Below are 27,794 nucleotides of genomic sequence, written 5' to 3'. Positions count from 1 at the left end.
AGCAGATTGCCGAGTCTTAAATTTTTCCGTTAGGAGAACAAAACTCCCGCCCCGGCGGAATCCAGGACTAGTCCCAGGAATTCCAGTCCCAGACGGGACCAACACTGACTTCTGGACAAAAACAGAAGCCAGCCAAACTTCCTGGAGAGTCTGACACGTGATAGACACGGCTCCACAAATGCAGAGTTCTCAGAAGCTCGTAGGAGAATGTCGCTCAGACACCCCACGATAAACCCCCGCTGACACAGCCGGGCCAGTATCGGGACGAGCACCCCGGTAAAAACCTGTGGTGTCGACACCAAGTCGAGCGGGAGGGCCACAAAAAGAAAAAGGTCCTCCCTGACCGCAAAGCCCAGAATCTCTGGTGCTTAGAGCATATGGGAACATGCAGGTATGCGTTCATGACATCCAAGGACGCCAGAAAAAAATTCCCATCCTGAAATTTTGTACTTTACAAAAAAACAAACGAGGGCCCTGAGGCCCAGGATTGGACGGACCCCGTCCACCATGGGGATTACCAACAGATTGGAGTATTACCCCTGAGACCGTTCCATTGAGGGAACTGGCACCATCACCCCCCCGATCAGAAGATCCTGGACAGAACCAACATGCGAACCGGAGGAAGCCAGAGGACGGAGGAAAAAATCTGTTAGGCAGCCAAGAGAGAGAATCTATCTTGCACCGCGAGAAAACCTCGCAAAACCAACGGTTGGAAAGAAGAGGCCTCAACCGAGCCGCAAAATCACAAAGCCAGCCCCCCACCCGACACGGGCGGGGGCAGACCTACATGCGGAAGCAATACCGTCCGCAGGCCCATAAGGCACGTGGTGCCAGGCGCGTCACAGCCCCGCAGCGGGGGCCTTAGCACCCTGCAGAATACCCACCGTGCTGGGCGCACGAACCGCTCGGGAGACGGCGAGGCTCCTTGCCCTTCCTAGCAGAGGAAGCAGCGTGCTCTTACCACCCGTGGCATCCCTAGGAGTGCCAACCCGGGAGGCCCAAAAAGCCGCCCACCCCTAAAGGGGTGAGTCCACCAAGGACCCTTTGAGGATCGGTCCGAAGACCAGCATGTAAGCCACACGAGGCGGCGCAAACACCCCCACACAGGCGGAGGCCCTGGAAAGCAAGGGAAGCGCATCCAGGACCGACTCACAGACGGACTACAGACCCCGAACCAAACGTTCAGCTAGGTCCTTACAGGGCTCAGCAGCATCTTGTGCCCCCAGCTCCTGCAGCAGGAGCTACAGCCCTCTAGTCAGAGTCTGTGACACCAGAGACCGAGTCAAGACCGGTCTCAGCGGGGTACCCATAGGCAGGAGCCCCTTCCACGGGCAACGTGGCGGCTTTGCTCCATCCGGACACCGGAGGGTCCACAGGAGGAGAGACCCACCTACTTACAAAGGGGTCGCAAAGCATTCAGGGACTGCAAAAAAATAAATAAAATAAAAAAAAAATATATATATATATATATATATATATATATATATATATATATATATATATATATATATATATATATACACACACATACACTGCGGTGTAACATAAAAAGTCCAAATAAGGAACACAGTTGCAGTGCGCTGCGTTTTTGCGGAACCCAAAAGGGACCGGTACAACTGGTACCTCCGCCAAAACCACAAACCGTCTAGTTACTGAGCTATAAGCTCTAACCGCAGAAAATAAGAGCTCCAACAAATTCCTTGGTCGCGTGGGTTTTTATATCCCGCATCCACTGACACCACAGAACCAGACGCAATAGCCGGGCATAGTATAATGTCAGCGGCATCCCCTGAAGCAGGCTCAGGGAGGGGGCGCTTTTTTACCCCCCAACCAGGCACTAGCTGCTTCAGAAATAACACTCCCTCAACAGAAGTGGCAGGGGGAGGGGTATCAAGGGTTAACTCAGGCCTTAGTGGGGAGGATAGTACCTAGTACAGGCTCCAGGGCATCCCACCACCGAGTTACCCAAACTGCTAAGCAGAGAACCACCCACGGTCACCTCCCGGCTGTTCTAGCTCTATTCTGAGCATGAGGGCCCCCAGGGAACTCACCACCCCGCCTGGTGCATCGCGCTGAGAGGAGCCTGATGATGTGCTGAGAAGCCGGCTGCGCTGCTGACAGTCCCCACGGAGAGATTCGCGGTCTCTCCGAGCGCTAAAACGGCCACACGAGGACAAACGAAAATTAAAGATGGCCGCCGTAATGCAAAAAAACTGCCAAGGACCACAAGAAAATGGCCGCCGAGATATACAAGGCGCGACTACGGCAAAATGGCGGCCGTGGCGCACTTTTCAAAAAAAATTTTTTTTTTTTTTTTTTTTTTTTTTTTTTAAAACAGACAGTCAGCAGCCACAGCAGCATAGAAAACAGCACACAAGTCCCGCAGAGAACACTACAGCCCCCTGCAGTGAACATACACAGCCCCAGCTAACACACAGGCCCCGGTGATAATAAAGAGACCGCAGAAAAACCCCCCTCACAGCCGCTACCCAAAAGGGAAGGAAGGAGAGGAATAAGGGAGAGAGGAAAGCAGGGCGAACCCTCAGTCGACCTCCCCAGGGAAAATTCCAGCCAGACCACTTACCTGAGCAAGGGTCACTACTTACCTGTCCTGCGACTACCGGCTGGAGGTATCCCAGACAGAACCAACGTCCGCTAAACGGCATGGCTGTCGGCCAGACACACTGTGACAAGGCCATAAAGACCGGTCATATGTGTGCCCTAGAACCGAAGTTCCCCGGCCGCCCCTGGAGCAAATGGGGCCTGTCGTGGACGTCCCAAAGCTGAGCTGAGGGCCGGCACACGCTCGAAGGCCGAACCTGGGGGGACTACAAGGGCTGAGGACCCAGCCTGTCACCCAGTCGGCTGTTGATAGAAGAATCGCAGGATTCAAAAAATGCAGGAACAAAATAATAAAAAGCGAGAAAAATCGCAAGAAAAATCGCAAGAAACTTGCAAGAAAAACTCCAGAGTCCAGGACTCCAGAGAGAGCCTGACTCTCCTGACGGTTAGGCAGAAACAAACTGAAGCTGCTAGAGCAGAGTGGGGGTTATGCCTGGGGGAGCCACGCCCCCTGGGAGGAGCGGCATGAAGGAAAGTTTTTAACACCTTAAGTGCTGTAGAATTCTGCCTAAATCTCCTGGTAGAAAGAAGCATAACCCTAAGGTCAATGAAGGCTGTGTCCGTCTATGAACGAAAGAGAAAAAGCTTTTTGATGGTGGTGGTATATAAATCACAGCTAAGACCAAAAATTTGAAAAGAAAAAAAAAAAATTGGTTTCTGACAGTAAATCTTGTAATTAAGTAATTTTTCTCCTTCACTGATGTGCGCTGATGAGCACTGATATGCTGAACTGGTGGGCATTGATGAGGTGGCACTTATGGGCACTGATGAAGAGACACCAATATGCCACACTTATGGGCACTAATAGGCGGCACTGATGGGAACGATAGCAGCACTGACTGGCATCACTATTGGGCACTGATCGGTGGCACTTGTGGACAGTGATGGGCACTGATGGTTGGCACTAATTGGTGACACAGTTGGCACTTTATTATAATCAGCACCCCAATTACATGTTTTGTCTTATATTAAGGCATCCCAGAACGGGATTTGACGGTGGGCGGCGGCAACTAGTTAACAAATAATTTATTAGCAGTTTTTAGTTTGTGGTGATCAGATGCAGTGTAGCTCCACTTTACGTGCCTACAATAAACACACATTAACATGTATGGTGAATATAAATCTGGTTCATAGATTTTCAGCATTCCTTAATTTTAGTTAAAAAGCAAGGAAACGTCATTTTCAACAGGATTCCAAAACAGTGAAGAGGAAATGCACCTACATTTTTTAGAGCAGGTGCAAAGCTGAAAATGAGAAACAGAAATTGATTACATCACCTATTATTCATTCCCTGAAATCTAACGTTTCACCATAGACTTCTGTTACCAGAGAGCAGCTGGTCTCTTATCCTCAGTCAACAGAGACGCACAAAAGCATTGTACCCTTGCTGTAATTGCACAAAGCAGAGAAGCTGTGAAACAACCTGTGAATACACAACGACAGCACCGACTATTTCACGCTGCGTATAATAATCCATATTAAGATACAGGCTCTCCTCACTTAACGACCAGGCTCCATCCCAACAATCAGGTCATTAAACAAATTAGTCGTTAAAACAGGGAGCCACAAGTAAATCAATATTTTAAGCATTCTTAATTACTGTACTGTATTGTGAAGAAAAGGTCTAAAACACAAAACTCCAGCTCAATGTTGTTATTTTAATTTGCACAAGTACAGAACACAAATGAAAATTCTGTACAATACAATGATGTATAGCGGGTCGTTAGGATGCAGAGAGCTGGTCGCAAGTCCAAGTGGTCGTTAAACAGGTAAGTCATTAAACGAGGAGTATCTGTATCCAAATTGCATTTAAAACATGTAATTGGAGAAAGTGATAACATTATTGTTGCCTACAGCAACCAGATGTTGGATTCTTTCTCATTTTCTTAAAAGTGTATGTAGAGCCAAAAGGTTTTATTCTTAGTTTTAGATTAGCAAAGGGTAAGAAATAGTGTTGAGCCGAACATATTCAAGTTTGGTGTAAGCAGGTGCGGAGAACATGACTAAAGTTTGGGGTCTAAATCCCTTGGAAGATGATGGGAGCTAAATGTTGAAAAATGGTTCGGATGATAGTCTAGAATAGGCAAAGTATTGTGAATAAAAAAAATGGCATGGGGTGTACTGGGCACTGCCATGGGGAACATGTACCAATGCGCTGAGAGCAGTGATTTTAAAGTAAAATTACAGTCCAGACACTTTCACCACCTTCCAATCCAGGCCATTTTTTCAGTTTTCAGCGCTGTTAAGAATTTAAATAACAATTTTTTTACATTTTTCTATATAAACTAAAAAAATAAAAAAGAAGTTTAATTTTGGTTATAAAATTTTGTAATTAAATAATTGTTCCTCATAAATTTAGGTCAAAAGGTATTCTACTACATTTCTATGTACTCCAAATCAGTGTATATTATTTATCCTGTGTGAAAGTGAATTGACCAAAAACTGGTATATATTTGAAAATTGACCAATCCTGATGTACTGGCTGCCTATTTCATTTTTGAGGCTCCAAAATGCCATGACAGGCAAATGAATAGTGAGAGTCTTTTGAAAATAAAAATAAAAATCCTTTTCTCTGAGTCTATGGACAGACACAGCTCCTTAAATCTTGACAAGTGGGTTATGTTCCCTGTTTACAGGAGAGGACTAGGCAGAAACATGTTAGATAATTAAATAGATGTTACTTTAACAGAGTTGAACAACCCCGCACAGGGGGCAGTCCCTCCAGACATAACCCTCCTCACTGCAGCATGCAGCCTCAGTTCGTAACAAGCAGTACAAATCTAAAAAGGAGGGGTGGGTGCTGTGTCCATCCATGGACTCCGAGAAAAGGATTTTACGGTGAGTACAAAAAAATCCTATTTTCTCTTATCGTCTATGGACGGACACAGCTCTTTAAATCTTGACAAGTGGGACGTCCCCAAGCAGTGTCAAAAACGAGGGGTGGGAAATATATCCGTAAAAACAATTTTAACTTCACCCCAAAAACAAGCAGAGTTCCTCAATGGAGGAGGTGAAACTTTAAACAGCCGCCTGCAAAAACTAGCGGCCAAAAGAAGCATCAGAAGATGCACTCACGGCAACCATGTAAATTCTGGAAAAAGCGTGAACGGACGAGCAAGTCCGGATGCAAACCAATGACTCTCTTTCTGCCAAGTAATGGAGTTAACCACTACACCACTGTGTGCATAAAACCATTCTGAAACAGAAGACCTGGATAACAAGGGCGCAGCATTCAATGAAGCATCACAAACCAATATGAGGCCCTGGACCAGCTGGTCCGCTAGCCTAATATCTTCAGGAGAGAGTCGGTGCTCCTCCACTGTCTGGTGCAAAATGCAGAGTAGTGGCCACAATAGGCTGCAAGTCAGACCCCAGCATGGTAAACATGGAACAGGTCAGTACTTCGGATCTTCTATCAGTCAGATCCATACAAGCGGGGGTTCCTGCAATAGGGAGAGTGGTCACCTATGACACCCGGAGGGTCCACCACCGGAGAAGAAGCCCACCTCTCCTCAAAGGGGCACTGAACCGCCTGGCGGTGAGGGACTACAAAAGCCCTCAGCGGCTGTTCTCATGACCGCATCTTAGAAATTATCAAAGAAGGGCACAGAAGGAAAACACCTACACAGAGCGGTCCGATTTGTGTGATCCAAAAAAGACCGAGCCCTTGGCGGAAACCCAGCTGCACTATCCAGCTTAAGAGAGTCCCTTGCAGCAGCGAGAAGCGCACCCATAAGTGCCTTATCCTGCTTCTTTTTTTTTTTTTTTTTTTTTACCCAGGTACCTGGTCCATGGCTCCATAACAGAGCATTCCCCAGGGGAAAAAGGGGGAAGGGGGCACTCTTTTACCGCCCATCCGCAGTCCACCCCCACCCTGGCACAATCGTGACCAGGACTAACAATAAAACCTCTGTGGGAATCCCAGGTGCTAACACCTGCTGCTACCACCAGCATGTTGGGGGAAGGACCCAGATACTGACTCTAAATATTAATATTTACATAGTGTGTATGTATAATATGCACACCTGTCCTTACAAATAAACAGAAGCTCCTAGAGCCCTATTCAGGGCATCTCACCCACTTGCTGCGCTGACCAGGGGTACCCAGGGGACTCGCCTCAGGAGGAGACTACCCAGCGCTGCCGTCTGCTCTCAGCACACGGCGTGTAAGAGGAAAAGAACCGTGAGGTAACTGTGCGGCATCTGCAGGGACCTGTGTGCGCCGTAGGATACAGCACTAGGGGTTAGGACTACTCCAAGATGGCCGCCGAGCGTTCAGAACGCGGCCACAGGAAAATGGCTGACCGCAATGTAAGCTGCGCCATAGCGCGGCTACAACAAAATGGCCGCCAATGGGAGTTTTCATTGAAAAACCCTCCCAAAAAATGGCGCCAGTGCCGGCCAAATAGCTGCAAAATGCTGCGTTTAAACAGGAAAAGCCTCCTATGGCTTTTTAACAGTGAAAAACCCCTCACAGGAAAGCCCCATACAAAAAAGAAAAAACACAGGCCAGATAACACAGTCCCCTCAGGAAGGCCCCCTCCCCCCTGACAGCGGCAATGTTAGCAATGCAGCAAGGGAAAAGGAGCAGGGAAGGGAGGAGAAGAGGACCCCTGAACCCCAGGAATGCCCAGCCATACCAACCCACCGAAGCGGGAGGGACTGTACTTACCCGTCCGAGCGAGGACTCGCTGACGCATTTCTGACAGAACTACAACCGCAATGGAGGTAGCTGTCGGCCCGTTCCACTGTGAATAAGACAACACCACAGCCCAGTCAAATGTGGACCTCGGAGCAAAGCTCACCGGCCACCTTAGGAGTCAAGGGGTATGGCGTGGCAGACCCAGCCTCTTTGCAAAGGTGTGCCCACGCTTGCTGGTTGGACTATGTAGACTACAAGGATCTATATTATCCAGCCTGTCTCTCAGCCGACAGTTGAAAGAAGAGTCTTCAAGAAAAGGTAAAATAAAATTTCTCCTCAGGGTGCTTGGCCCAAAGGGAACCATATCTCCTTGCTAGGCAGAACGAAACTGAGGCTGCATGCTGCAGTGAGGAGGGTTATGTCTGGAGTGTCCGTCCATGGACGATAAGAGAAATGTAATTTTTTGTTTTTGTAAAATAGCAGAAAGATTTTTTTTATATTATAATATATATATATATATATATATATATATATATATATATATATATATATATATATATATATATATATATTATATATATATATATTGTCACTTGCGCAGACAGCACAGGTGACAATCAAGGACACGAACTGTTACTGGCTACACTATTAGGGCTTGTTCATGTGGGAGGTTTGGGGTGGTAAAACCTTGTGGTTGCTAAGCCCCTCAACCATTACCCTCGTTAACTACACAGAGGCAGTGGTCAAGCTTACACACGCCAGAGGCTGCAATGCTTTGCAGCTATTATACCCCCTGTACGCCCAAAGATCGTGACCCATTGAAGTGAATGGGGTTGTTTACGTGCAGTCAAAGGAGTTAAAGCAGGTGGTGAGGAGGCAATACAAGCCTTCTCACTGCCTGACCAATGCTCTCTGAAGAGCGATCTGAACATGGATGGCTCTTCAGAGAGCATCACGCATGACTGCTGGTAATGATCAGGGGCACTGGGACTGGTGTGGTGGTGATCCGGTATTCCTCCAGACTTCGCCACCAACCCATTCCTCCTCTGATGCTGTCTCCCGTCATTGTGCCAGCCCGCTCTGACGGTTCTTATATAGCCATGGCGTGGCTATCCAGTAACGTCACAGGGGGCAAGGTCTCATGGTGACGTCAGCGAATGGACACGTCCCATGGCTATATAAGAACCGGCAGAGAGCAGAGCTGGCACAACCATGGGAGACAGCATCGGAGGAGGACTGGTTCAGGGCCGGAGAAGAATGGAGGAAGAACACCTGAAGGAAAACATTGGAGGAAGAAGACGGGAAGAAGATTTTTAATGAAAGGACATGTCAAAACCGTCTCTTGTTTTTATTTACGCTACACTGCCTTTTTAGGTTTAATTCACATGGGTGGGGCCCCCTTTTCCTGACCTGCCGGGCTGCATGCTAGGATAAGGGCCGGGTACAGATTTTGGGGGGCCGTACGCATTTTATCTTTTTTTGGGCATGGGGGTTCCGTTTCAAGATCCATACCAGACTCGCATGGCATGGTATGGCTCTTGGGGGGGGGGGGGGGGTGGCGGGGGGAAACGGACACCACGTTGTTTTTTTTGGCGTGGAGTAAAAAACAGGTACCCTTTACACCGACCCCCCCCCCCCCCTCGGAAGGTGCCAAAAGCGGTGGAGGCTGCTAAGCGGAGCTTTCACTTTTTGGTGGATCTACACTTTAAATTGCTGTTGTAAAAAAAAGCAGCAAGGGATTACCTTCATCACTCCGGTGCTTCTACAGGACTCATCTGTGCGTTCGGTGAGTCGGTGAGAGAATTCGGCGGCCCCGAATGTTGATCAGAGATTTCAGGCGTACCAGATGGTCGCCGGAGTCTCTATGATCGGCGGAAGCCTCTGCATTAAAAAAATGGCGCTGCTTTGGCTGTGATCGTTTTTTTGGGGGGGATTTTAGGCTTCCCAGCCTTGAGTCCCCCCTCCAGATTCATACAAACGCAGCTGACACGCACTGCGATTACCTGCAGTTATGTGCCGATAGCTGCGCCAGATCGCACCTGGACGCATTCAATTCTATTTTTTCTATTCACACAAAACCGCAGGTAACCGCAGTGTGTGAAAGGTGTCATAGGAAGGCATTGTGTGCTTCCACCTGCGGTAAGATCCGCAGCTAAAAGCACCATTCTATCCATCCGTGTGAAAGGGGCCTTAGGAGCATTTGGGAGGTTTTTTTTTCAGCTGCCCCTGAACTCTCCTCTGTTATCAGTACATGTACTACACTGGGTCGTTTATAGTCATTTCTAGGCAGTTGAGATTAGAAGCATTTTTTGGAACGCAATAAAAATGGGTTCAGACAGATGTTTAGAGGTATTTGAAACGCCAAATGCCTGTAACAGCTTGTAAACGCTGCTAAACGCAATAACTCACATTTAGCAGCATTTCGTTTACAGCCGTTTTTCATTTAAATTTTTTTTTTACAAACCCTTCTAGACGCAAACGCGGCTAAACTGACGTTTTTAGACGCCCACCTACTTGAAGTTCTTTTGTTTGTTTTTCCAAAGATATTTTGTTTATGCACTTTGGTTACTAAACATTGATGTTTAAAGCAGAGGCTGACCCAAAAGTGAACCTCCGCTTTTCGGAACCCTTCCCCCCTCCGGTGTCACATTCGACACCTTTCAGGGGGGAGATACCTGTATAAAACAGGTATTTGCACCACTTCTTGGTATAGACTCCCGGTATAGACTCCGGCCCCTCGGTGTCACCCCAACCCCCCCCCGTTGTGTTCTGGGAAACACTCGGCTCCCAGAACACAAAGGGGAACGGCGCAGTGCGACTTGCGCATGCGCAGTAGGGAACCGGGCAGTGAAGCCGCAGTGCTTCACTTCCCAATTCCCTCATCGAGGATGGCGGCGGGAGAAGCCGAAAGCCGAGCTGCCGCTCGGCTTCGGCTGCCGACGTCGCGGGCGACCTGGACAGGTAAGTGTCCATTTTTTAAAAGTCAGCAGCTGCTGTATTTGTAGCTGCTGGCTTTTAAAAAAACAATTCAGGTGAACCACCGCTTTAAGCAAATACAAGAATATGTAATATAAATGTTATTGTTTTATTTAAATAAAATAATTTAAGTAGTTCTCTATTTATGTGCGAGTAGTCAGTTCGGATGTCGCTGTTTTACTAACCTGACAGTTTATTATTCTAAATAGGAAACCTTCATTTTGTTTGCAAATATTAAAGATTCTAACTACCAGCAAGAATGAGTCCTTACATTTAAAAGAGTACCTGTCATTTCAGATCCATCATGGCAGCGCCCGTTAGCGGGCATCCACTCACCTGATGCCACCACGTCCCTCACCTTGTTGTGTCACTGCCACATCACCAGCCGTCCCATTAAAATTAATGGGACTGTGGGTGAGTCGACCAGGGGTCAGAGGAGGAGCCGATGCGGGACAGAGATGACAGTTGCTCTTTAAAAACTATGATTTAAAATCAAGCCGATTTAAATCAAGGGTTTTTACTAGTGATTTAAATAAAAAACACCCTGTGACCACCTATGTCTTTAAAGCGGTTGTAAACCGCATACACTTTTTTTTTTTTCCCCCAAACCTGCAATGCAAAAGGCATAATAGGCTAGTATGCACCGCATACTAGCCTATTATGAAATACTTACCTCGGAACGAGGTGTGTACCACTTACCTGGTCCACGCCGAGCAGGATGTCATCTTGCTCCGGCGTGTCTTCCGGGTATCGGCGCTCCAGCGCTGTGATTGGCTGGAGCGGCGATGACGTCACTCCCGCGCGTGCGCGCGGGAGATTTAAAATCGGCAGGGTCCGGCGGATGCCGGTCCTTCAGCCGTGGATTCCCCCCTGCGCATGCGCCGCCCGCATTGCGGGGGGAATATCTCCTAAACCGTGCAGGTTTAGGAGATATTCTCCTTACCTACAGGTAAGCCTTGTTATAGGCTTACCTGTAGGTAAAAGTCCAAATAGTGGGTTTACAACCACTTTAAGCATCTCTATAGTATGTACACATTACTGTGTTTCACTGCAAATACTGATTCATCTGACTGCAATGTAATGCTTCATAAAGGATATGTAAAGGTTTGTTTTAAAAAAAAAAAAAAAAAAACAACACATGTCATACTTACCTCCTCTGTGCAGTTGGTTTTGAACAGAGTGGCCCCGATCCCCTTTCTCTCCCTCGGGGCACTCGTGCGGGAGCGATCCAGTGTCTTGCTGCTGCGTCCATTGACAAAGATTTGATTAACAGCAGTGGGAGCCAATGGCTGCGCTGCTATCAATCTATCCAATCAGGACCCGAGATACCGGCTGAAGCTGGTGTGCTCGTTCAGGTAAGTAAACGGGGGGCTTTGGGGGGATGCTGCGTCACAGGCGGTTTTTCAACCCCTTTAAAAGTGTATTTCTAAGCAACTTTTTTCTTATTTTTTTTTAGTTTTGCATAGGGTAGGTAAGAGATAGAAACCTCTGTCAGGTTTTAAATGTCCTCAGTCTTTTCAGGTGACCATTGAAAGTTAAATGCAATCCTAAATTTCCAGCCGTCACACAAGAATAGGAGGAGGTGAGGGGAACCAATCTACAGGTGTCCTAAACATTTCTATCCAAATTTAAAGTGATTATTAAAAATCTTAAGAAAAAGAGACTTTACAAAGGACACTTACCTGTCCAGGGAGCCCGCGATATCGCGTCCATCGGATCGGTTGCCGGCGCTGCCATCCTAACGAAGGGAAACAGGCGGTGGAGCCTTGCGGCTTCACTGCCCGTTTCCTACTGCGCATGTGCGAGTCGTATGGCGCTTTGGGAATGGGTGTCTTCTAGAACACACACAGATCCCAGAAGACAGTGTGCCCCATTTCCCAGGAGGCAATGCAAGGGATGAAGAGAAGGCACAGCTCCGCCGAGTGCCGCCTGTCAGTGCCCATCAGTGCTGCCTGTCAGTGCGACCTCATCAGTGACCAGTGCCACCTTATCAGTGCCCATCAGCGCAGCCCGATTAGTGCAGCCTATCAGTGCCTATACGTGCCACCTGTCAGTGCCTATTAGTGCCGCCAGTCAGTGCCCATCAGTGCTGCCTGTCAGTGCCACCTCATCAGTGCCCATCAGCATGGCCTGATCAGTGCCATCTATCAGTGCTTATCAGCATCGCCTATCAGTGCCCATCATTGCAGCCTGTCAGTGCCACCTATAAGTACCCATCATTGTAGCTTATCAGCACAGTCTCATCAGTGCTATCTAATCAGTGCAGCCTATCAGTGCTTATCAGCGCAGCCTCATCAGTGCCACCTGTCAGTGCCAATTAATACAACAAATCAACGCCACCTATCAGTGCCCATAAGCGCAGCCTCATCAGTGCCTGATGCACCGGACATGCAGTTCTGAGTACTGGACAGTTGATGTAAAAAACTGGCTCCTAAATTTTTTAGCTGGCTCCTAGATTCTAAGCAAATGTGTCAAGCCCTGCTATAGTTTGTAGACGCGATAACTTTTGCGCAAACCAATCAATATGCGCATATTGCGTTTTTTTTCCCCAAAAATATGTAGAATAATATATAATTGGCCTAAACTGATGTGTCTTTTTTTGGATATGTATTATAGCAAAAAGTAAAAAAAACATTTAAAAAAAAAAAAAAAAAAAAAGATCAGTAATGATCCGCCCCGTGCACCTCCGCTTGCTCAGCGGGGATCGCTCCGTTGATCCCAGCTGAGCCGGCAGATGACAGGGCGGCAGATGACAGGGGGGATCGGGTGAACACCGTATGTCCGTGTTCACCCGATCCGATCCGCCAGACGGATGGAAAAGTAGGTTTTTCCTCCGTCACACTTTGGCGGATCGGAGCGGGTCGGATGTCAGCGGGCATGTCACCGCTGACATCCGTGGCTCCATAGAGGAGCACGGAGCGCCCGTTCAGTTCCGGAAAAAAAAAAAACTGACAGGCGGACCTGTACGGGCGCTCCATGTGAAAGAGCCCTAAGGCTGCATTCACACCTGAGCATTTTCAGCTTGTAAAATGCCCAAAACCCGCCTGAAAAATGTCCAACAAGCAAAATCCCATTCATTTTAATGGCGCCTGTTCACATCTGAGCGTTGTCACCTGAAGCTCAAAAAAGTACACAAGCTTCTTTTTGGGTAGATTACAGGCGTTCTTCTGCTTTTTACATCGGTATACTTTTGACCTGTACAAAACCGCAGCAAAAATCACTGTAAAAACGTGCGACTTTCTGCCTGAAAACAAAACGCTCAGGTGTGAATGCAGCCTTATACTTACGCAAGCATGCACAAGTATCCCCTAGCAAACGGCTTGCTGAGAGGGTTCTGGTACTAAAGGGTACACAGCGGGAGGCAGAAGCAACGTGGGGGTCGTGAACATTGTTCCTGTTTCTAGACGCGAATATTGTAATCTATGTGTCAAGGCACACTATTTTATGCGAGAAGCATTTTTCAAGCTTCGGTGTTTGGGAGCAGCATAATATTTTTTTTTGTTTTTTGGGACAGTTTCCCTGGCAGAAAAAAAAAAACCCAAATGCTCCAAAACACTACTAAAACTGCGTTTTTTTCATCACATACTGTAAAAGCTACTAAAATGCCATTACAAACCGGCACAAAAGCCATTATCAGAATTTTTCATCCAGCATGTTTTTCTAGCGTTTTTTTTTAGCTTATAAAAAATGCTGTGTGCACGGAGCCTTAAAGTGGTTGTAAACCCTTACAGACCACTTTAACCTACAGGTAAGCCTAGATTAAGGCTTACCTGTAGGCAGGGCTGTGGAGTCGGAGTAGAGGAGTCGGAGTCGGGGGAAATTTTGGGTACCTGGAGTCGGAGTCGGCAAACAATGCACCGACTCCGACTAAATTTAGATTGGAATAAAAAAAAAAAAGCAAGTTTAAATGTCCCAATTCACAAAAAGTTATAATTAATGACTTCTCTACTGTAAGAATAAAGACCAATGCATGCAGTGCCTCACGTAACCGCAAAACGAACACGTTAAGTGACCGTGAAGAAGCATGCTTTTCATGTGCTTCACTATATGGCACGCAACGCACAATTAGGAGCTGCAATACTTATACTTTCCATGGTGTTGTGTTCTGCTTTTACAGGGAACGCAGCGTCCATGGGTAACCTAGCCTCTCACTAATAAGGGATTAAATAAATATGTTTTTTTGCAGGACTAGAGAGTGAGACACTTGTATAAGTGAAGGGAATGGAGGGCCAATAGTTCAAGACTGAAGCTGTAAACCATTGGAAAAACTGCTGTCATTCAGTGTCGAAAGATTATTTTCAGCCCTAAAAATAATAAATTCTGACTTAAGAGCGTCTATGAAAGAGGATCTGGCAGAGGCAATTCTCTTCCTCTACATTGAATTGATTTGCATTTGCTAAGCCTATAACTACATTTCAAGAATAATATAAACCATTTCTAGGTTTTACAGATTTTGTTTTTGGTTCATTATAGATAAGCTTTGTTTTTGTTCTAAAAAAACCAAATAATGTGGTTTGTATTTTTGAACTGGTAAAGATCCTGTTCCTGATGTTTATGCCTGCTGCTACTATCCAGCCACTTGATTGATTAATAAAAAAAAAATAATAAAACGTTGTTTTCATTGTGTTTGTCTTTTGCTTAAACTGTGCAATACAGTAGACCGTTGGCTTCCCAGCCAGTAGTCCTGTGGTAGGTTGCGTTTCTTTCCCTCAAGGAATGTATAAAATACATTCGCATATTAATACAGAGGAGTCGGAGTCGGGGAGACGGAGTCGGAAGTACATAAAACTGAGGAGTCGGAGTCGGAACATTTATCTACCACTCCACAGCCCTGCCTGTAGGTGCAACAAATATATCTTAAACCTACACGGTTTAGGAGATATTTGCTGAAAAGACTGCACCCATGTCTACAGGGCATGCGCGCTGTAGACAACGGCACAGACGCACCGAGTGTGCCGTTAGTGAGGGCGATCGTTCCCTCACTGACGTCTCCTGCACGCATGCACGGGAGTGACGTCATCACGGCTCCCGCCAATCACAGCGCCGGAGCCGCGATACCCGGAAGTAACCCGGGTATCAATGGCGGCGGAGGTAAGGGAACGGGAGCCCCTGGGGGCTTTGATCTCAGGTAAATAATTCTTAATGAGCTAGTATGCTATGCCAGGACACTATGTCTAGTCGCCATGGCGACCGGGATTTGTTGAGCCCTGGGTTAGCCGAACATGCTGAGGTAATGGTGTTAATCAGCTTCAGAGGAATCATGACTTAAAGGGGAGGTTCACCCTAAAAACATTTTTCTAACATTACATTGAGCTCACTTCCAACATTGACAGTACGCTGATTTTTTTTTTTTTGCTGTACATACCGTCGTATAGCTATTTTCCCCCGGGTACTAGCTCCCACAGGAGTGGGCGTTCCTATGCAGAGGCTAAGTGATTGACGTGTTGACAAAAACTTCCCCCCGGCGCATAAGGCGCGTCACGAGTTTCCAAAAGAACCCGAACTGCGAGTCGGCTCTATACGGCGCCTGCGCACCGACGTTCGCTTCTTTCGGAAACTGGTGACGCGCCTTATGCGCCGGCGGGGAAATCTCTCCAGTTAAAGAATAAGAATAACCAGGGCTTTTTTTTCAGGGGGAACTTGGGGGAACTCGGTTCCACCACCTTTGGCTCAGACCCTTTGGTGTCTGCTCACCACAATCACTTGTAAACACATAAGTCTGGTTTCTGTGTTTACAAGTGACAGCTTTGTAACCCCCTGAACTCTGCACACTGTATGTAATGCAATTCTGGTATTTAATGCCCCTTTAAGATCCTTCTACTGTTTGTGAAATCTGAACGGGTCGTGGTTGAGTTCCTGCACCTATTTTCTGAGAAAAAAAGCTCTGAGAATAACTCTTCTCAAAATAGCCTAAACCCACTAGTACAGCTATGCATATTCAGAAACAGCAGCTTAAACAGCTTAACGTAGATCATTGAATACAAAAGTAAATCCATTTAGTAGTAAGAGCAATTCCTACATAATTCTCTGCAGTAATTTACCAAGTTCATAAATACAGACAAAATCTATTTGCATACATTCCAGGCTTCTTTCTGGGCATCTTAACTTACCTCATCCATCTTTTCCGATGTAGGGGTTTCATCGCCTGCCATATGTTCCTTTGATTCTGTACTATCCACCTTTCTGAAAGGCTGACTCAGTTGATCAATGGGAGTTGTTGACCTTGAATTCTGGCAGAGAGATGCAGTGCCAGGTATTGGCTCATCATCATCGGAATCTGGCAGTGGGGTTGGGCTTATATCCTCTAACCCAGTGCTGGAAGGTCTAGAAGAAGGTGTAACATCCTGATACTGAGAGTTCGAACTATAAGGAGGAATAGGTGATAATTGTGAAGAAGAGGATGATATAGGACTTCCTTGCATCAAAACCTCATTGTCCGAGTTTTGTTCATTTAGGAAACGTAAATTAGTTCTTTGCTCTTTTAAAAGCATTTCAATTCTGGAGTCTAAACTATTGTGCTGCATTGCCGACTCCAAAGTAGGAGTTCCTGGAGAGTTCCGACTCTCAGGGGTCCGAGCACGAGATGCAGATTTATGCTCTATGAGGCACTCAGGCTCTGGTGGGGGGGGTTCCTCTGGTTTCTCCTTAACTGGTATAAAGTCAATATTTATAGCGCTACACACGTCATCAGAAAAAGGCTCTGGTGGCAGTGGTGGCGCTGCTGTTCTTCTATAATCAGGTTCTCGTGATGTCTGTGGGAAAGAAGTCTCCTCGTGCTGGGTGTAAACGGAAGATGCCTGGTAAGGGGAAAAGGCTGACTTACCAAAATTCAAACCAGACTGACTCAAGGGTGATGTATGTGAAAACTGTGGAGTCTCCGGTTGAGATCTGGTAGTATTAAAAGTCTGCTCAGATCCTCTATAAACACTGGAGCCGTGCACGTAGTGATGTCCAGGCCTCCGGTTGTAAGCGTCCGTAAACTTTGTTTCATGTCTCCTTGGTTTAAAGTCTTGTGCGTAATGATAAGCTGGTGTTGTTTGCCGACTGGAATAGCTGGAGTCTTGAGAATAAGGTGTTCCCAGACGTGGGGTGTGAGGGGTTCCTTGTGACTGAGGGGTGAACTGGCTGTAAGAGTTTGGGGTGTCTTGTCGACAGCTTGAATAGGCTGTATCCTGGGAAAATGGGGTACTGCTATTTGGGGTAACTGATGCAGCTACACCTGTTTCTTTAGGACGTTTCACAAGTTCGTTAACCTAAGTTAAATAAAAAAAAAAAAAAAAACACACATGAAAATGGTTATCAACAAGGATTCATAAGGGAAGAGAACAGGGAAAAAAAAATATATTCTATACAGTATAGTTTACAATTGAGAAATAACCGCCAATGCACCAGCAATCTTTTCTAAACCTTAAGACCCCTTTTCACACTGGGGTGCTTTTTAGGCATTTTATCGCCAAAAATAGCACCTGTAAAGGCCTCTCAAGCCACCCGAGGGCAGGGTCGGCGCTCCAACTAGGCGAATTAGGCAGCCGCCTAGGGTGCACTGCCACCTGGGGGCGCAACCACAGCTGCTGGGTCCCCTCCAGAGGATCGGACCCCTTGGCTTTGTTAGGGCCCTTGGCGAGCCAGGGGATGTGGCGGCTGGTCGTCTGGGCCTCCCGGTGGGATGGGAGACCTGGGCGGAGTGTCGGAAGGGAGGAGGACATCTCCTCCCGCAGCTGGTGACAACGGCTGAGCGGCTGCCTAGCTTCTGACATGACATGCTAAAATCAATGTTTCCCTGTGGGAACAGTCTTCAATGGTCAGACACAAGTCGGTCCGACTTTGAAAACGCTCCATGTACTACTTTGGTCCGACTTTGATCCTACTTCAGCCCATTGAATATCACTGAAGTCGCATCAAAGTCGGATCACCGTCTTACCTGACCCAACTTTAGCATGCGACTTGTGCGCTGATGATCTTGAGGTGGGAACTCCCAGTTCTATACCAGACCCTTATCCGAGCATGCAGCCCGGCTGGTCAGGAAAGGGGGTGGGGACAAGTGAGCTCCCCCCCCTCCTGAACCGTACCAGGCCGCATGCCCTCAACATGGGGGGGGGTGGGCGCTTTAGGGTAGGCCTGCGGCCCCTCACCCCAAAGCACCTTGTCCCCATGTTGATGAGGACAAGGGCCTCTTCCCGACAACCCTGGCCTTTGGTTTTCGGAGTCTTTGGACAGTGTGCTTATCGGAATTTGGGAGCCCCCTTTAATAAGGGCGTAGGGGTTCCTCTTACAATCCATACCAGACCGAAGGGCCTGGTATGCTTTTAGAGGGGTGCATGTCGGACTTCAAGTCACAGGGCAAAGTCGAATCCAAAGTAGTATGACCGTTGTGTCGTACCAGAGTGAACCCGGCCTAAAGCTCATGAGCTGAAACAGTCACCTACTTGGCTTGCTAAAAAGTACTCTGTAAGAGCGCTTAGTAGCATCATAGAAAACAATACTTTAGCACTGTGCATAAAGGAGATTTGACACAAGGTTATCAGCACCTCCTACAACTCTAGCATTCATGTTTAGAAGGAGCAGAGCCGATCCGGCTTAGCCCTTTCTACACATTTTGCAACAGTAATGTACGGCTTGATAATAACTGCAAACAGATCACAATTGATCTATTGAACAGGTAAGAAAAGAGGTTTAACCTTAAACTACGTAGAGGGTTTTTTTTTACTGCAAGAGCGGCAAGGATGTGGAATTTCCTTCTAATGGCCGTGGTCTCAGCGGGGAGCATCATTCGTTTAAAAAACTATTAGATAAGCACCTGAATGACCACAACATACAGGGATATACAATGGAATACTGACATATCACACACATAGGTTGGACTTGTGTCTTTTTTCAACGTCACCTACTATGTAACCATGTGATATATTGCTGCAGGGTAGGGCTGGATCAGGTCTCCTAAGCCCCCATATGGAGAAAAAAAAAAAAAAACATTATTGAAACTGAAACATTTTTGACTAAATGAAAACTTTTTGGCTCCAGCTACCCTTCAGCATTTGGCAACACGTTTCTACACATTTGTTTTTAAAATGAAAAAGCATGAGTATTACTGTTCAAAAAGGTGCAAGCAAAAAAAACAAAATAACAAAAATAAAAAAAAAGTGTTTACCTGTGGCGTTTCATTCACAGTGGGTGAAGCATCCAAGTCACTGCCAACTGGAAGAGTCTGAGGCGTGTACAAACCATTAACCAACAGTTCATAGAACCGCATTCGTGTCTCGCCTGTAGACAAAGACATAAGCAAATATTGTTAAAGGAAAAAAGGTTAGTAAAAAGGAAATTTAAGTGAAGAAAAGAAAAAGTATATAATAAGAGTCCTGAAACGCAAGTACCTTGAGGTAGCAGCAAGTGTTATTCTGTAAAAGTCCCTTGTAATCTAGGTTGGGAATGTTTCGTTACAATGTACTGATAATTATCTTGGAATTTATGTTGCACATGCACAACATCTTTAAATTAATAAAAGCAACTTATTACACACTCTACAAATCAAAATATAGCAAATGCAAAATGGTTGCAGATACCAACGTTATGTGGATAGAAAAACTACCCCTCTTTATCATGAAGCCCTGTCCTTTTCCTCCACTGTGTTATGGCAGGTACATCAACATGATAAAAACAGTAAAATCACCCAAAAGAGGGAGGATTTCTATATCATGCACAGGCCTGTATGGGGGGGGTTGCTGTGAAAAAGTATTTGCTTCGCTCCAGATTTTTTATTTTATTTGCATATTTGTCACATTTACATGATTCAGATCATCAAACACGTTTTACTATTACAAAGATAAACAGAGTACTGTATATACTTGAGTATAAGCCGAGTTTTTCAGCCCTCTTTTTGGGCTGAAAATGACCCCCTCGGCTTATACTCGAGTCAGCGTACCGGAGTCCATTGCCGCCTGACCTCACCGTGCCCATTACAGAATCCGATCTGTGTACCCGAGTCCGTGCAGTGGTAAAAACTTGCGCTCCTCCTTGTGCTGTTCCGTGATAGGCAGAACACTCGGTTTCCGAGCAAACACTGTGTTCAGCCTATCACGGTTGCCCTCTCGTCCGTGATAGACGAGAGGACGAGAGGGTGTCCGTGATAGGCGGAACACTGAACACAGTGTTTGCTGGCAAACCGAGTGTTCCGCCTATCACGGAACAGCACAAGGAGGAGGGCGAGTTTTTAACACTGCACGGACTCGGGTACACAGATGGAATTCTGCAATGGGCATGGTGAGGTCAGGCTGCAAATTACCATGGGTGCTATAGTAACGGGACCTGCCGGGGGAAGCAACTGGATCCTGCCATACTACAAGTACACCCATGGAGACTCACATCCCCACAGTGATGGCACATTCCTTAAAGTTACAAACAGTAGAGAGAATGTAGGCGAGAGGATGGTCGAGTCACCCAGGGTTGTTGGGAAGATGTCCGTGTCCCCGTTGACATGGGGGACAATGTGCTTTGAGGTGGGGTCAAGGGTCTGGTATGGATTTGGGGGGGACCAATGCTGTTCTTTTTTTTAAATTTTGGCCTGGGGGGGGGGGTGTACCTTCCAAATCCATATCATACCCGAAGGGTCAGGTATGGACCTAGGGGAGACCCCACGTTGGTATTTTTTTTCCACCGTTATTTTTTTGCCAGCAAATCTTTATTTTTTTACATTCAGCTGTCATGGGGGGAAACCCCGCTGACAGCCGATGACTCATCAGTTGATAAGAACACGACAGCCAGCTTCCCAGCCCACTCCTTAACATTTAGCTACGTACAGTGTGTAAAGAAAGAAATTAAAAACCGCAAAAACACAGAAAAATCTGGTGCAGGAGCAATACGCCATTTTAAGAAGAATGGGAATAAAGATTCTGGAAAAGCGTCCCAAAAAGTTGCCATGACTGCAAAGAAAAGAACCTTGACAGTTCATTGCTGGCCGTAGACCAGTGGTTCTCAACCTGAGGGTCGGGACCCCCTCGGGGGTCAAATGATGATTTGCCAGGGGTCACCAAATCCTGGGCTGTTCCTGAAGCCCGCACTGCTCTCCCAGACTTTTTGCGGCTGCCCAGCAGGGCTGTCCCTGGAGCCTGTGGCCTCCCAGCTGGGCTGTTCCTGGAGCCCAAGGCCACCTACTCAGCCTCTTTGCAGCCGCCCATTCAGTTTACGGCATGGCTGGGGGGCAGAGACTAGATGTCCGCTGACTGGTGAGGATTGTGAGATGGGAGGGGCTGGAGGAGACCCTATCACTTGACTTCAGCATAGGTGTCACTGCTACGAGACACTACAAAGTCGGAGACACAGTGGGTAACACTACCTGCGATTTATAGTTGCCATTAAAAGTCCCCACTACAGTTCTCAGATCAGCAGATGACCTTGATCAAGAGCACCTAAGTTGGCTAATCAGAACTCTCCCCAGCATTGCCACTCATCCCACCCCCCCACCAGCACTGCCACTCATCTTATTCCCCCCACCAAGGAGTAAAGCCCTGTACACACGGGAAAGAATCTCGTCAGGAAAAAAAAACTTTGTTTTTCCTGACGAGATTCTTGTCAAGAATCTATTGCCGCCCAAGTGTACATACTCTCCTTTCTCCTTGCGGTTCTCTTGAAAGGCAAAAACACGGTGACGTCATCGCGTACGATAAGCATGCACTCTACACATTCGATGCAGTCGTCGCCGCCATCTTGCTGCATCCTACCGATGCCTAGGAAGCTACCGCACATGCGTCTAAGCCATTTCGAGCATGCGTGGGTTTCCACGGCGACCAAGTATACACACTCTCGGGTTTCTCTGCAGGAAAACTGCTGAGAATGTCACAACGAGAAAATAGAGAACATGTTCTCTATTTTTCTCATCTAGATTCTGGGCAGTTTTCTTGTCGAGAAACCTGAAAGCCTCGTACACATGCTCGGTTTACTCTGCAAGAATGCTCTGCCAGCAGTTTTCTCGCTGGTTCTTGCCAAGTAAACTGAGCGTGTGTACGAGGCTTAAGAGAAGGAATAAAAATGGAGAATACATGGAAGGGAGAGGAAAAGAGGGGGAGGAAGAAAGAAAAGGGGACAGAGAATAAGAGAAAGAACAGGAAAGACAGCTTGAGAGAGGGATGGGGGGAAAAAAAAGAAATTGGGATAGAGAGAGATAAAAGGGAAAGAAAGGAGAAGAAGGAAAGAGTGGTACATCCTAAAATGTACCATATGAGGTTTTAATACTGTTCAAAGTGGAAGACACTCAGGGAGCGCAAAATGTCCATGGGTTGGAGGTGCAAAATTACTTGTCTTGCCTTGGGTGCTGACAGCCCACACTTTGAAAATAATTTTATTGTTGGGGGTCCCCACAACTTGGGAATTTTTATCAAGGTGCCACAGCACTAGAAAGGTTGAGAACTACTGCTGTGGACTGAAATGAAGAGGTAACTTCTAAATGACTTAACCACAAAAGGACCGAGCCTGTTTTTCAGACTCTGTGTTTACAAGTTTAAAACAGTTTTTTTTTGCAAAAAAATTACTTAGAAAAAAATATATATAATGTTTGGGGGTTCTAACACCCTAGAGAATACATGGCGGTCATTGCAATACTTTTTGTCACACCGTATTTGCACAGCGGTCGTACAAGCGCACTTTTTTTGGAAAAAAAAATCACTTTTTTTAATTAAAAAAAATAAGACAACACTAAAGTTAGCCCAATTTTTTTTATATGGTGAAAGATAATGTTACGCTGAGTAAAATGATACCCAACATGTCACGCTTCAAAATTACCAACCACTTGTGGAATGGCGTCAAACTTTTACCCTTAAAAATCTCCATAGGCGAGGTTTAAAACGGGTTGCATCTTTTGAACGACAGAGGAGGTCTAGGGCGAGAATTATTGGTCTCGCTCTAACGATTGCTGCGATACCTCACTTGTGCGGTTTGAACACCGGTTTTTATATGCGAGCGCTACTCACGTATGTGTTCGCTTCTGCGCGCGAGCTCGGTCGGGACGGGGCACTTTAAAAAATAAATACATTTTTATTTACTTAATGTTAATTTATTTTTACACTGTGTTAAAAAAAAAAAAAAAAAGGCCACTTTTATTCCTATATGTAAACATCCCTTGTAATAGAAAAAAGCATGACAGGTCCTCTTAAATATAAGATCTGGGGTCAAAAAGACCTCAGATCTCATATTTAGACTAAAATGCAAAAAAAAATGTAATTTGAAAAAATAACAAAAAAGTGCCTCTAAGACGCATGGACGGAAGTGACTTTTTGATGTCGCTTCCACCCTGCTATGCTATGGAGACAGGTGGGGGCCATCTTGCCCTCACTCATATCCACACACAGCAGCATGAAGGACCCTCGATCGCCTCCGCTGCTGCCGACGGCTCCGGTAAGCGGCGGAGGGCGCGGGAAAGCGGCGGGAGGGGGGCCCTCTCCCGCCACAGATAACGCTGATCTCACGGCGAATCCGCCGCGGAGACCACCGTTATCGTTTACAGGACCAGCCATGGAAATCCGTTACCGAGATATTCATCTTTAAAGTCATGACGTATATGTACGCGAGCTGGTCGTCAAGTGGTTCTTAACACAATAGGTGTTGTTTTATTAATACATTAATGTAAAAAAAAAAAAAAAACTTCCAACACCTGTACTCCCCCCCCCCCCCCCCCGCCCAAGCGGAGGCTGTAAATCCCAAGCTGTGTGCTGGAGAAACCACGTCAACTTTTTCTATTGGTGTCAGTAAAAAACTTATCAAAAGTGACTCATGCTGATAGCAGAGGAACAGGACAGCAGACAGAAATGACACTTCATGCTCTTGATTGAGACAAGCACACAATAATACACTATCTCACAAAAGTGAGTACATCCCTCACATTTTTTGTAAATATTTTATTATATCTTTTCATGTGACAACACTGAAGAAATTGCTTTTTAATACAGCTTGTATAACAGTGTAAATGTGCCGTCCCCTCAATAACTCAACACACAGCCATTAGGCTACTTTCACACAGAGGCGCTTTACACTGGAGTGGTGCGCTGGCAGGACGCTCAAAAATGTCCTGCAAGCAGCATCTTTGAGGAGCTGTAGGAGTGGTGTGCTCCCAAAGCGTCCCTGCCCATTGAAATCAATGGGCAGTGTCGGCAAAGCGCCGCTGCAGAGGCGCTTTTAACCTTTTTTCGGTTGTTAGCTGGGGTTAATAGCGCCCGCTAGTGCTCGAAAAGTGCTGCTAAAACTATGGTAAAAGTGTTACTAAAAATAGCGGCGCTTTACCACTGATGCCTGCTCGCCCAAATAGGAAAGTGCGTACACCCCTATCTGGAAATTTCCAAATTGGGCCCAATTAGCCATTTTCCCTCACTGGTGTCATTAGTCGCAAGAATTGTGACCTGGCGCCTGCCGGTAATTGAGGCCACGGCTTTGCGGCCTTGTGAAGTCCCAAGCTTCCTTCTGTGACCTGGCGCCATCTGGTGGTGGCCGTTGGCATTACAAGTAAAACAGCAGTTCTAATGTGTAATTTTTCACTCTTTTCACTGCCATCTCCTTCCCTCTAATTAGAACCCCCAAACATTATATATATTTTTTATTCTAACACCCTAGAGAATAAAATGGCGATCGTTTCAATACTTTTTGTCACACCGTATTTGCACAGCGGTCGTACAAGCGCACTTTTTTTTTGGGAAAAAAAAAATCACTTTTTTTAATTAAAAAAAATAAGACAACAGTAAAGTTAGCCCAATTTTTTTTATATTGTGAAAGATAATGTTACGCCGAGTAAAATGATACCCAACATGTCACGCTTCAAAATTACCAACCACTCGTGGAATGGCGTCAAACTTTTACCCTTAAAAAATCTCCATAGGCGAGGTTTAAAACGGGTTGCATCTTTTGAGTCACATGTGTGGTTTGAATACCGTTTACATATGCGGGCGCTACTCATGTATGTGTTCACTTCTGCGCGCGAGCTCGTTGGGACGGGGCGCGTTTTCTGGCTCCTAACTTTTTTAGCTGGCTCCTAGATTCTAAGTAAATTTGTCAAATCCTGCGTTAGTGTTACAAGGTCTCAGGTGTGAATGGGGAGCAGGCATCTTAAATTTGGTCAAATTTGGGCACAATTTGGACATTTTCACTTACGGGTGTACTCACCTTTTATTGCCAGTGGTTTATACATTAAATGGCTGTGTGTTATTTTGAGTGGACAGCAAAGGTCTATGGTTATACAATCTGTACACTCACTGCTTTAAATTGTAGCAAAGTGTCATTTGTATTATAAATAACAACCACACTATATTACCAAAAGTATTGGGACAACTGCCTTTACATGCACATGAAATTTAATGGCGTCTTAGTTCGTAGGGGGTCAATATTGAGTTGGCCCACCCTTTGCAGCTATAAGAGAGTCAACTTTTCTGGGAAGGCTGTCCACAAGGTTTAGGAGTGTGTCTATGGGAATGTTTGACCATTCTTCCAGAAGCGCATTTGTGAGGTCAGGACGAGAAGGCCTGGCCCTCAGTCTCCATTATCCCAAAGGTCTTCTATCGGGTTGAGGTTAGGACTCTGTGCAGGCCAGTTCCTCCACCCCAAACTTGCTCATCCATGTCTTTATGGAACTTGCTTTGTGCAGTGGTCCAAATCATTTGGTGGAAAGGGGGGGGGGGGATATGTTGAGGGATTTGTTTTTCATGGGTTGGGCTTGGCCCCTTAGTTCCAGTGAAGGAAACTCTTAAGGCATCATCACAACTCGCATTCGGCGCTCTATAAGTATTCCAATCCAATCATACCAAGACATTTCGTACATTTTCATGCTCCCAAATTTTGTGGGAACAGTTTGGGAATGGCCCTGTCCCAGCATGACTGCGCACCAGTGCACAAATCAATATCCATAAAGACATCAGTGCCTAACCTCACAAATGCATTTTTGAAAGAATGGTCAAACATTCCCATAGACACACTGCTAAGTCTTGTGGATCGCCTTCCCAGAAGAGTTTTAGCTGCAAAGGGTGGACCAAATCAACATTGAACCCAACGGACCAAGACTGGGATGTCATTAAAAGCTCATGTGCGTGTAAAGGCTAGGGGGTCCCAATACTCTTGGAAATAAAGTATATATATATACACACACACACTCTCTCGTTAAAAATGTCAGGTTTCTGTGATGTAAAAAAAATTAGACAAAGATAAATAATTTCAGAACTAAAAAATAAAAAAATATGTGGTTGCATAAGTGTGCACACCCTCTTATAACTGGGGATGTAGTTGTGTTCAGAATTAAGCAATCACATTCAAACTCATGTTAAATAGAAGTCAATACACACCTGCCATCATTTAAAGTGCCTCTGATTAACCCCAAATAAAGTTCAGCTGTTCTTGTAGGTCTTTCCTGACATTTTATTAGTCGCATCCTACAGCAAAAAACATGGTCCACAGAGAGCTTCCAAAGCATCAGAGGGGTCTTCTCATTGTTAAAAAGGTATCATCAGTTAGGAAAAGGGTACAAAATAATTTCCAAGGCATTAAATATACCATGGAACACAGTGAAGATGGGCATCATCAAGTGGAGAAAATATGGCAAAACAGTGACATTACCAAGAACTGGACATCCCTTCAAAGTAGGCTGGTCAGGGAGGCTGCCAAGAGGCCTACAGAAACATTTAAGGAGCTGCAGGAATATCTGACAAGTACTGGCTGTGTGGTACATGTGACAACAATCTCCTGTATTATTCATATGTCTGGGCTATGGGGTAGAGTGGCAAGACAGAAGCCTTTTCTTACAAGGAACAACATCCAAGCCTGGCTAAATTTTGCAAAAACAAATCTTAAGTCTCTCAAAACACCATACCCACAGTGAAGTATGGTGGTGGCACGATCGTGCTTTGGGGCTTTTTTGTCTTCAGCTGGAACAGGGGCCTTAGTCAATGTGGAAGAAATTAGGAAATTTTCCCAAATACCAGTCAATATTGGCACAAAACCTTCAGGCTTCTGCTAGAAAGCTGAACATGAAGAGCAACTTCATCTTTCAGCATGACAACGAGACAAAGCGTACATCCAAATCAACAAAAAAAATGGCTTTCCCAGAAGATTAAGGTTTTGGAATGGCACAGTCAGAGCCCAGACCTTAAGAGGGCTGTGCACAGGAGATGCCCTCGCAATCTGATAGATTTTTTTGTAAAGAAGAGTGGGTAAATATTCCAAGTCAAGATGTGTAATGCTGATAGACTCCTACCTAAAAAGACAGAGTGCTGTAACAAAATCAAAAGGTGCTTCAAAAGTATTAGTTTAAGGGGTGTACACTTATACAACCATATTATTTTCATTTCCCTCCACCTAAAATATTTCAGGTTTGTTGCTCAACAGTTTATAGGTCACATTGAAAAGGTGGAAAAAGTTCTGAAATTATTTAGCTTTGTCTCGTTTTTTTAACATTACAGAAACCTGACATTTTAACAGGGGTGTGTAGACTTTTTATATTAAGGCCCCTTTCACACGGGGCAGTGGTGGTGCGGTGGCGGTATAGTGCCGCTAAAAATAGCGGCGCTATACCGTCGGAATTGCCGCGGGATTCG

General features: G+C 45.9%; 1 protein-coding gene across 3 annotated transcripts in view; it reads right to left on the bottom strand.

Annotated features, from left to right (window-relative positions):
• Positions 1–27,794, bottom strand: part of SETD1B (SET domain containing 1B, histone lysine methyltransferase) — a 117,501-nt gene that overhangs the window by 68,889 nt on the left and 20,818 nt on the right. For all 3 annotated transcript variants that reach the window (XM_040347003.1, XM_040346984.1, XM_040346994.1), the window contains exons 5-6: positions 19,388–19,500; positions 16,350–17,492 (exon numbers count right to left, since the gene is read on the bottom strand). In XM_040347003.1, coding sequence (XP_040202937.1) covers positions 16,350–17,492; positions 19,388–19,500 — 1,256 coding nt within the window. The remainder of the gene's footprint in view (positions 1–16,349; positions 17,493–19,387; positions 19,501–27,794) is intronic.

Source organism: Rana temporaria, chromosome 1 (assembly GCF_905171775.1).
Source record: "Rana temporaria chromosome 1, aRanTem1.1, whole genome shotgun sequence".
NCBI lineage: Eukaryota > Metazoa > Chordata > Amphibia > Anura > Ranidae > Rana > Rana temporaria.
The sequence above is the reverse complement of the archived record's forward strand: the minus strand, read 5'-3'. Positions and strand labels throughout refer to the sequence as shown.